General features: G+C 41.3%; 2 protein-coding genes across 2 annotated transcripts; one reads left to right on the plus strand and one right to left on the minus strand.

Annotated features, from left to right (window-relative positions):
• Positions 1-212: 212 nt before the first annotated feature.
• On the minus strand, positions 213-3,400 carry cryba1a (crystallin, beta A1a). Its single transcript, XM_069147309.1, has 6 exons — positions 3,343-3,400; positions 2,746-2,812; positions 2,474-2,592; positions 1,943-2,084; positions 1,355-1,497; positions 213-545 (listed from the first exon to the last, which is right to left on the minus strand). The coding sequence occupies exons 2-6, from the start codon at positions 2,782-2,784 to the stop codon at positions 398-400; spliced, it is 591 nt and encodes a 196-aa protein (XP_069003410.1). The 5' UTR covers positions 2,785-2,812; positions 3,343-3,400; the 3' UTR covers positions 213-397.
• A 3,161-nt stretch (positions 3,401-6,561) lies between these two features.
• crybb1l3 (crystallin, beta B1, like 3) lies at positions 6,562-9,532 on the plus strand. Its single transcript, XM_069147308.1, has 6 exons — positions 6,562-6,675; positions 8,001-8,074; positions 8,181-8,299; positions 8,394-8,526; positions 8,977-9,119; positions 9,364-9,532. The coding sequence occupies exons 2-6, from the start codon at positions 8,009-8,011 to the stop codon at positions 9,530-9,532; spliced, it is 630 nt and encodes a 209-aa protein (XP_069003409.1). The 5' UTR covers positions 6,562-6,675; positions 8,001-8,008.
• The last annotated feature ends 1,426 nt before the right edge of the window (positions 9,533-10,958 follow it).

Consider the following 10,958-nt stretch of genomic DNA (forward strand, 5'->3'; position numbering starts at 1 on the left):
GCAGCAGACGCTTGTATTTCTTTTTATTTTAAGTTGCCCATTCATTCTTTTTTTTTTTTTTATCACTGGTAGCACCATTTTTACCCACAAAAATGAGAAGCAATGACTGGGGGACATCATCACCCTGCTGCCACCTTGAGGCCTTTCAGCTCCCTCCTCTTCTTTCCTCATCAGTCAGGAGCTTCTCTTCAGTGCCCGTTTTTGTTCTGGAATTCTTCACTTAATTTCTTTTTATCTTCATTTGGCAACAAAACTAAACAAAAGTGCTCTAAACATCTTGATGGTAAAGCACCAGAATGTGCTGGAATGACTGGGTGAAGGGAGAAAGAGGAAAAGGAGGAGGAGGAGGATTTGGAGGAGGTAAGGAGTGAGAGGTTGGGAGAGGAGGCAGCAGGTCTCATTGCTGGATTCGACGCAGCGACTGCACCTGGAAGGACTGAGCATGGGAGCCCCACTCTCTGTAATGTTTGTACTCGCCAGCATGGCGATCACATTCCATGATGTACTGGTAGCCACGGTAACCTGGAAACTGGTAGCACACCCAGCTGGATGAGGAGAGGAAAGAGGTAATTAATGATAAATATGTGGTTTTAAACAGGAAGTCAGAGACAGCCTGCGTGATATGAAATGTATTCAGACTGAAAATAACCACACTTCAAACGACCTGAGGAAAAGGCAGCAATGAAATACTATAGACCTCTTTGGTAGTGTCATTTTGACAGAGTTCATTCACTCACTCCATTCAAAGTTATATATCAAAGGTTGACAGACAAATATCTTTTTTATTATTCAGTGAAATCAAAAGTTAATGTATTTATCTTATACCATTAAAGTGAATAAGACCTGAATCAGGGCACTATCGCATTTTGTTTTTTCTTAGAAGCTGAACAGTAACCCGTATGCTTTATTAACCCAAAGGGTGAAACTGAAGAAACAAAATTATGTTTAAAACATAATGCGTAGGCTAAGCAGTAAACCTAAAATAAATTATGAGCATCTCGTATAAGCTGAATAAATAAGGTATTTTCTGTGAACTATGCCTAAAGCGTGGCGGTGCATTTTTGACAAGTAAATAATCAAAAACAATCTGAGGATAATTTTATAATATTCACCAAATAAAAAAAAGTAAAAAGTTCAGTTGAAAAATAGGATTTGGTTGTGGTCAAGATGTCGGGTCTGTTCATGGCAGGATCAACTATATGAAATACTCTTTTTACCAAAGTTGTGTTGGGGTTTATTTTATACCCAGTTTTCTATTTTATTTTGCCATGTGGCAAAATAATACTGTGTTTTATCATTCTCTTCAATTCTGACGGTATTCACATGCCAGACAACAGTAAAGAACGAGACTCACGCGCCGCTCTGAACTTGCATGGACCCAATCTCGTTGTTGCCCCAGCCCATGGCCTGCAGAGAGGGGTAGTCATCGTTTATCTCCCACTGGCGTCCCATGAAGTTCTCCTTCTCAAACAACACCATCTTGGACTCCTTGTGGTTCTGTGTGCACAAGAATCAGTCAGAGTTGTTAGTTTCATAGATGACAATAGAAGTGAGGTAGCAATGTTGATCATGCCCTTGTCTGCAATGTAATTTGCTTTTCACTCACTTTTCTTTCAACATCAACAGTCACTACCCTACAGATGCCAGAGAAAGCCTTAGAGGCAGAAAACAGTTGAAAAAAAAAAATCATCTAAAATGTGGAAATTGTCCAATTTTGCAACAATCTACAAGGCCACACTGCACCACAGTTTAATTGCAGCTGTAGTAAGTCCCTCTGTAGGATTGTAACACAAGAAACCAGGATTCTCGTCACAAATGAGTCACTCTCATGAGTCACATCAGTGTGTTTTTTTGTTTTGTTTTTTTAACTGACTCTTTTCTTTTCAAATGAGAAGTCAGAAAGAGAGACAGCAGAACCTGCCGGTTTCGGACAGAAACTCACAGCAGAGCAGATGGGGCGGAAGGACATCATCCTCTCAATGTGGTAGGCGTTACTGCCGCTCCACGACTCCCAGTGAGGATACTCTCCTCTCTCCAGCACAAACTGCTGTCCACAGAAGCTGGAGTGCTCATATCCTGCCCAGCTGTCCCCAACAAGCAGACAGACACATGTACACAGCAACACTGGATCATTGGGACCTTTGTGAAACAGACTGATGAGCACTTGTTTGATACGTGTTTTCTATGGTATATCTCAGGACCATTTTAACCAGATTGTCTGAAACAAACAAGGGCAAATAGTGAATGTTCAGTGGGCAGGGGTGAACTACCGAACACATGAAGACCAAGTAGTCATTTCAGATATAACCCTTTGGATTAAACAAATGCGTTACTTGATTCTTTGGAGGCAAGATGGCATCAATATCTTGTTACATCAGATCTGTTGCAGTATTTTAAATGACAGCTAAAATGTGTGTTGCGAGACATTTCATACTGTGTGAAATTTTCTACAGAGTTTTTTTGTTTGACTTACGCGCCACACTCCACCTTCAAGGAGCGGATGTTATCAACGCCGCACTCCATGATGTTCTGGCAGGCTGAGGTAAACTCCAGGCGCTTACCCTGGAAGTTCTCCTGGTCATAAACTGTGATCTGGAGAGGACGCAAATGCATACATGTAGTATGCACATGTCGCACCCACGCACTGATGTGCGTACAGACATCATTGACAATATCAGGCCAGGCATGAAATTAGAAAATGCAATCAGCTTTTGTTAGTCATCCATGACAAGACATCAAACTCACCTTCCATGGTCCCAGCGGGTTGGGATTATTCAGAGCCATGCTACTGTGTATTTCCGTGTTGATTTACCTTCACAGTCGAGAGCAGAGACAGTTTTATATTATATTGTGAGTGTTTCACGGCTAATTGAGAGAAACATCACGGTTTAGACACATTTTATCACGTCCACCACTTACAGTGTGTTTCAGCTATTTTTTATTGTCAGTTATATATGCAAGATGTAGGATTATTTTATACACTGTCCCTGTGATATGTATATTTTTTGTTGTTTTAAATAGATTGCAAATAATCCATCACCTGGTCCTATTATTACAGCATTGGAATTTGACTTATATAACAAAACACCTGACGTCACACGTGTCTGGGTTTCTTAAAGCCAACTACACGCTCACACTTGATGGAGTCACCCTTTGATGTAGGCACAATGCAGATTTGTTCTCCCTGTGCATGGTCAGTATGTCGATGCATGTGCATGTCTGCCGTGAGTCTATACATTTATGTGGTTCAGCAGAATACACAAAGAGAAAAGACACAAAAATGTAAAGTGACAATGGTCTGCACAAGGCTGTCGGCTGAATGGGTTGAGATAGAGGGCTTACCTGACCGGCCCCAAAGAATAGCTGTTCAGTGCTCACAGGGGGCTCCACAAAAACGATGTCCTGACCCCGGAGTAAACGGACCTATTTATACATGCCGGTGCTGAAAAGCAGCTGGGCCTGTGGGTCGAGGCAGGAGTCAGCACATTGCTGTTCCAGTCATTGTTCAGCACTGAGCTTCTGGGCTTTAGTTCGCTGCAGTGGGGACTGGATGGAGGGCACCGTGCCCAGTGCAGATAAGCACAAGTTCCAAATGGTCCATGACCAGTGGGCCGGACCAAGTCCTGGCACAGCCTAGTCCAGGAAACAGATCATCATCGACTTGGGTTCAGAAGGAAAAACACATTTCAGGCTCAAGTAGAAAGCATAAAAGTTTAAAAGGCAGGCTCACTTTAGTTCTTAAACTTCACCTGGTATTCGAAATCTGGATCTAAAAAGACACAAGTGTCTAATAAACAATCTGGACAACCTTAACAAGATACTCACCGAGGTCTTTCCACACTGTGCTCTGTCCTTGTGGATCAGGTCCTCCTCTGCTGACCCCATCTCTGGTCCTGACACCCTTTCATTCACTCCTCTATACACATGTGCTCAGTGGTGCATTCACACAGTCATGGACAGACACAGACACGTAAAGGCCTGTTCATGCACTCACACATACATTCAGAGCATACAAAGGAACTTGCAACCACACCTATCCATTTAGACAAGTCAGTGACAACTGACCTTACATTGTACATTGTTCTTCCTTTTCTTTTTAAATGTGATTTCATATTCTTTTTTTCTCTTTAAGGCAGTAAATATAAATAATAATCATGCCTACATTGTGACAAAAGTATCTTCATGTTGTACATCATACAAAACTGAAATTCTTCCAAGCACTTCATAAAAGCTTCTCTACAGGTCTCTGTTTTCAAAGCTGTCTCAACTTTAAATGAACAAGGGAATAAAATAATTATCATTAAATAGCAATCAATTAATCTTCTACAGAATAATGAGATGATGGTTGTTGACGCAGCTTTACAGAACTGCCACATGGAGAGTGATCACACAAGGGGAAATGACTAAGAGGTTCAAGTTGCAGGTTCAAAGGAAAACAAGCACATTAATTGTGGAAAATCCAACCAAGTGCATGAGGAAGTGATATGATAACACACTCTGAGGCAAAAAGAACATCCTCAGCACTGAAAAACAACTGAGGCAAAATCAGAGGAAGATAAATAAACACCTTCGAAAGTGGCTGGGAATCCCTCCAAGCTTCACATTAGTGGGCCTTTGCAAATGATCTGGCTGGCTACAGCGCCCCCTGTCCTCTCCAGTGGAGGAGTTGAAGGTGCAGGCTTATCATGACCTATCAGGCTCCAGGGACAAACATGTTGATGAAGCTGGATCACAGCCAAGTCTGGGTAGAAACAGACATCATCATAAGCATTTCGTTTTATATGTTATATAAAAAAAAAAAAAAGATTTGATTGGATGTTTTCAAGTTCAAAAGTATGTAATGCATTTTGTAGTGATCACACAAAATCATATGATAATGCAAATGTGTCACACGTAGTGCCCCTCAGGACAAGGGGCATAGTTGGAGCTTGCACCGGGAGTCCAGACCTCAGGACATCCCACTTCCAACAGTCGGCAAAGGCAAACCAGACAGAAGTGAGGAACGTGGAGGATAAAGAGAGAAGATGGAGACACAAGTGGCCTTGACAAGGTGGGACCTCCTTAAAATAAAGATCACTGAAACCGATCTGCAGAAGTTTGCACCACTCTGCATATCCTTCTTGCAGTCTATGTCACTCTCCCTGAACAGGTGGGGCATGAGGGAGGATCCACGGTGGGAGACGAACCATGGTACACATCCTGTTGGGATGTCAGACATCACTGACCTGAGGTACAGATTAAACCATGATAAAGCATTGTGAACCCCACAGACATCATGGAACAGGAAAGAAGGAAGAAACACCCATAGCCATCGCTACCTCAGTTGGAAAATGATTGAGAGATGAGAGATGACCTGGGAAGGAAGCTGTAGGATTTTCATATTGCCCGTGTTATCACTAATGTAAAAGCCTCCTTTTCTGTGTTCAACATGAAGCTGAAGTGTGTACAAAACTCATGGCTGTAGATCTAAACATCTATAAATGTAGGATTTTTTTGTTGTTTTTTTTAAATGAAAGATAATGACTTAGTCACACCCAGGAACATTATGAGAGTGTTTACGTTTCCCACCGGGCTACTTTGTATTTGTTGTAGGCTGTAGAAATATCAAATAAACACTTTTTTTTTGTCTGTAAATGCAGCATGACTTACAAAGGTGTAGAGAAAATGAGGACACCGAAGTAGAAAAGAGTCAGAAGCAGAAACTAAATTGTGGTCTTACCATTTTAAATAAATCACATAAAAGGCATGAATTGCGAATGTATTTTCACACTGGTAATCCAAGCGTCAGTCCTGTGGAAGGACTCTTGTAAAAAATTCTGTGTTTGAAATTCAAGTAAGAACAAAATGTTCTTATAAAATGAGCTCTTTGAAACAGTGAACTCGGTTTAGTTGTCTCTGTTTTTCTCCCTGTGTATTCTCTATGAATGTCTGAAAGATGTTAGATTTGTTGTCCTACTTAACATCAGCCACTGGTTTTGCAAGAATTTACGAGGTCATGGTGCAACAAGTGTGAGAGATCCAAAATTGGTTTTAAACCCTAAATGTAAGATTAATTATTATAGAAGCATCAAACAAAATGTGAATATAGTAACTGCGCAAAAGAGTGTCCAACACTCGCCTGTCTCAACAAAAGAGACGGATGCCGCTCATGCAGTCAGCACATTACACACACAGGGCTCAAAGGCTTTAGACGGCCTGCACCAAGGATCAAGAGAAAGAGAGAGAATATGGAGATGAAAGACAAAATGAATCACAGAGAAAGACGTGAAAATGACAGAGGGGAAGGATAGAAAAACTGAAAATAATTACAAAATAAATTGAGGGGCAGATCGTGAGAGCGGTGGCTGCATCAGTAACTGTGTGTGTGCGTGCAAAGCAAACTTTCTGCTGATGGCAGTGACTGTGGGGCACAGGGGACGGGGCGTCCCCCCCACACACACACACACACAATAGTGCTGGACAACAAAATGAGCAGCTGAGTCAGCCCGACTTGTCCACAGATAAGCAGTGTGACTTTTGACCCAGCTTGCAGCCCAGCTTGCAGCCAATAAAAAGTCCGAATCCTGCCTCTATAGACGCGGTGTGGATGTGAATGTATATATATATCCCTCCTCACAAGGCCTGCGTCCATCACTTTCTCCAAAGGTCGGTCCGTTTCAGCCTGCAGTTGTAACTGTAAGTTTCCACTCCAAGGTCTTTTTAACTCTTTCTGAACTGCTAGTCTTTGGACATTAAGGGGAATATTGTGGTTTTCCTGACTACTCAAACTTCAGACTGAAAGAACCACGCAAGGACTGGCTCTTCTCTTAAACCTAAAATTTGGATTGAGCAGGTGGAAAACTAACATAAAATGCAGTAGGGTGTAATTTCATGTTTTAGAGTTGTCACCCTGATGTAAATTTATAAGAAAGATAAGAGACTAATCCTTTAATTCCAAAAAACTAGATCAAGCCAGGTTTTGACGGATTAGCATTTTACGGTTATTGACCGTTATTGCTCTAATGGAAAGGATAAATCTTTAGCGGATGTACTTGGAACTTTACTCAGGAAATACAACTTCGAGAGCGGAGTTGTTTTGATGGACTTGAAACACCCAAACAAAAACTAAAAATTACATTCACCAAACTATGTTGTCACACAAATGCTTGCATGCCCATTTGTGCAGAAATATGCTTAAATTTGTGTCCAGTTTGTTGTTCAAATTTAAATCTGGTAAAGAAATAGAGGAAAAGACTTTGTGGTTTATATTATAACACACTGAACCACTTTCAACTTAAGACCACCTGAAAATTTTGTTTCACATGGTTGAGGATCTCACCTTGTCCCAGTGATGTAGAAATGTACTCCACTGTGTGTCGTACAGTGGGATGCCACCGTGAGATGTGGGTGCAGGTGCAACCGAGCTCCAGCAGTGAAGCTGGGTGTGGTCAGAAGAGGAGTTGACTTAAAGCATTGCTTTTCAGCTTGGTGTTAGATAACGCTTTCGATAGGATGCAGATAAATTAAGTACGAATTAGGTCCATTTTAATGGTATGCTCATCACAAAATAAATTAAGATCTTAAAATCTACTTTTTCTATAATGTCACTTTACAGCTTTAGGAACATCACAAGAAAAGATGCTTTTCAAGAAACAACATGGGTTTTTTTTAAGGGAAAGAAAGTATTTGAGACGATTTTTGGTTGACAACATTTTTATATCGTTTCCTGTTACATTTAGATATCAAGAGCTACTTCAGTTCATGGCATTTGCTGAGAGCTGTTGGACAGCTGTGACAGTGACACTTGAGAATGTGAGATGAATGAATGAATGAATATAAATGCTGTATATCAAGTGTCCTTCTACTTTTCAACAAGAGCAAATCTTGTGCTTGAATGTCGATCCTTTAACACTCCGCTCTTGCTGTGTTGGAGAACGTGCTGTATTGAGACAGTCAAGAATCAGTGACCCTCTTCATGATCTCTGTAAACGGCTGGCTGACTTTGCGCTTCCTCTCTCTAGAGCTGATCATGTCTCACTCAGGTGCTCAGGGCAGCATTGGCAGCCACTCTGCCATCGGGCTGCGTAACACCAAGGTACTTCTTTGGCTTGTTTTTCATCAAATAATAGAAAAGCAAACAACTAGGCATTCAAAGCACGTGACTTTAGAAACTAACGTCCTAAATTTGTGTTACTTTTCAGATGTATCTCTATGAATACGAGAACTTCCAGGGCCGTAGGATGGACCTGTTCGCAGAGTGCCGTGACCTGTGCGAGAAGGGTTTCGAAAGAATTGGCTCCATCAGGGTGGAGTGTGGGCCGTAAGTCACTAAACCTCCAATTCAAACATGTGTTACAATATAATCTCTCTCCTAATTTGTTAGAAGTAAACGGTCTCCCCGTCTGTCCACCCAGCTGGGTGGGTTACGAGCAGCAGAACATGACTGGTGAAATGTTCATCCTTGAGAAGGGAGAGTACCCCCGCTGGGACACCTGGTCCAACAGCTACAGGTGTGACCGCTTCATGTCGGTCAGGCCCCTCCGAATGGTAAGCTGAGGTCAGCCTGCAAGTGCTGATTTCTGTTTCTGTTGTCAGCCTCCATTTGCACCTCTCATCCATCTTTTATTGGCACATAGGGAAGTGCTTTTTATGGTTGAGGTTATATTTATAGACTCATTCCACAGCCAGTATTTTTGGATTAAAGCTTTTATTAGCTGACATTTTTGTGCCGCTACAATTTGAAAAAAAAAAAAAAAGAAAAGAAATGAAGACAATTACAAGGATAGTGTTTTCCCTTTAGACGTTTGGTCTTGGCTTCTAAAACACTTCTATTCAAATCCACAATCACTTGTACTTAACCGTAAATGTCAGTGTCAGTAATCCTGAGGAGACCTTGGTTACTTTTAATCTCTTTCTTGCCTAAAATCAATGACAGAAAGTCTCCAGTATGTTCAGGAAAACAGTTAGTAACTGAAAAGTGATACATTTCTCTTACAGGACCCCCAGGACCATAAGATTTGCCTGTATGAATGTACAAACTTTGAGGGTCGTAAGATGGAAGTGTGCGATGAGGATATTCCAAGCCTGTGGTCTTATGGCTTCCAGGACCGTGTTGCCAGCATTCAGGTCACTGGAGGAACGTAAGTGTTTTTTTTTTTTTGTCATCTCTTTGGGCTTGCTTCTGGTTTTTGTATAAAAAAAAACAGATAAACTGGTCTTAATTTGGGAAACAAGGACCGCAACAATATCCAGTTCAAAATTAGTTCAAACAAACACACGAGGATGTCCATCTGAATCATATGAAATCTGAAAGGTAAGGAGGTAAGGAGTCAGTAAGGAGTAAAGCTTTGGGGTTCATATCTGCTTCTCTCCCTCTTCACACAGCTGGGTGGGCTACCAGTACCCGGGCTACCGTGGCTACCAGTACATGTTTGAAATGGGCCCTTTCAAGCACTGGAACGAGTGGGGAGCCCACCACCCCCAGATCCAGTCCATCCGCAGGGTGAGAGACATGCAGACGCACCGCAGGGGCTGCTTCGAGATGACCGCATAGAGGAGTCCAGCTTGTCATGCTGCTAAACATCCCTTGGAAATTCTTCAACAGCCACTTAGCCACACAAGCTAACGGCCTTTGAATATTGTTATTGATTTTACTGGTAGGATTTGGAAGCATGTGGCACTGTGAACGATTCTGAATGGGATGAGAAGTTCTTATTGTCACAGACATCCAGGGTGACTGTAACGCCGGTAAAAACAGTAGCAATGCTCTCTGTCTACAGACCTCATAGAAAGATTATATGACTTATCATATTTATTAAGGGCGGATTATAGAGGAAGAGTAGATTGAACAGTTTGTGTTTATTAGTTTGTTTCAGTGCTATTTGCAGGCACACTTTCAAATTTTGATTTTAATTTTATTTTTATCTACTTGCCTACGTGTTTCAAGGTGAAATGATGCCAATAAGCCTGTTCACCAAAGTGCTCTCCCTCTCCTGGGATCCACACATTTTAGCGAGTAAAGGGATAGACAATCATATCACTGCTCATAAAGTACTACCATGGACAGCTCTCAACTCTGCACATGCCCTGCAGTATGTCTGAGAGGCAGAAGGAGGCACTATCTCCTCATCGCAAAGCAAAAGCCTCAATGACAGGAGGATATTGGTCAGCCCATGACTTAACAGGAGGAAGTGCAGGGTTGTGCTTTGCTGATGTGAACATCTTTTGGCTGGCCTGATTCAGCGCACTGATGGGGCTGTCCAGAAGATTTGCATTATATACTTTCTCAGGGATGCTGGCATCTGGAAAGCAACTTTCCAATGGAAAACCAAAAATTAAATAAAATTATGATACCTGAAAGACATGCTTTTCTTTTTTTGTTTGACCTTTTTATGTATCTTATATGGTTTTAGACATAGATTTTTATCAGTAATTATTCCTTTTCAAATAACTGGATCAAAGTAATGTGAACAGGGAGGTTTGAAGTGATGAACACCATTATCATTATTTGATTTTCCATCCATAACATAGCTCCCAAAACCCAACGTGCGCAGCTTGATCAGCACCAAACAGACATAAAGCTTGTGACTACAGGTGTACATAGTGGATTATTTCGCAACCACAGCATAATTGTATCCCTTGACAGTTGGTAGAGACCAAATCAGAGCTTTAAGCTGCACTAATAAATTAATTAAATGCATCAAAAGGCCAAAAAAAACAACTGTAAATGAGTGCTGATGTTGTTCAAAGTCTAATTGTTTGTGCGTAAGATAATAATATGTAACATAAAGTGTTTAAGATGGCCAAAATTCGTATTAACATTAATATTACTACTTCAAGCCTCAAGACATTTCATTTCATCCTTGAGTTTTGGAAAGCTGTAATTCACAGTCCAGTCTGTATTTCTAAAAGGAACGACCACAGCCTTGTAAGAGCCACATTAACGGCTCTCTACTTTTGCAACATCTCTTATTACACAG

The sequence above is a fragment of the Embiotoca jacksoni genome, unplaced genomic scaffold, assembly GCF_022577435.1.
Source record: "Embiotoca jacksoni isolate LCO1_2020_lvr unplaced genomic scaffold, fEmbJac1.0.p SCAF_14, whole genome shotgun sequence".
NCBI lineage: Eukaryota > Metazoa > Chordata > Actinopteri > Embiotocidae > Embiotoca > Embiotoca jacksoni.

Excerpts from the sequence above, each read along its gene's own strand:
- crybb1l3 (XM_069147308.1), top strand. The coding sequence starts at position 8,009 with ATGTCTCACTCAGGTGCTCAGGGCAGCATTGGCAGCCACTCTGCCATC. Across the intron at positions 8,075-8,180 it reads TCGGGCTGCGTAACACCAAG|ATGTATCTCTATGAATACGA; the intron begins GTACTTCTTTGG and ends GTTACTTTTCAG. Across the intron at positions 8,527-8,976 it reads CGGTCAGGCCCCTCCGAATG|GACCCCCAGGACCATAAGAT; the intron begins GTAAGCTGAGGT and ends TTTCTCTTACAG.
- cryba1a (XM_069147309.1), bottom strand. The coding sequence starts at position 2,784 with ATGGCTCTGAATAATCCCAACCCGCTGGGACCATGGAAG. Across the intron at positions 2,593-2,745 it reads ACCCGCTGGGACCATGGAAG|ATCACAGTTTATGACCAGGA; the intron begins GTGAGTTTGATG and ends CGTCCTCTCCAG. Across the intron at positions 1,498-1,942 it reads TCCGCCCCATCTGCTCTGCT|AACCACAAGGAGTCCAAGAT; the intron begins GTGAGTTTCTGT and ends TTGTGCACACAG.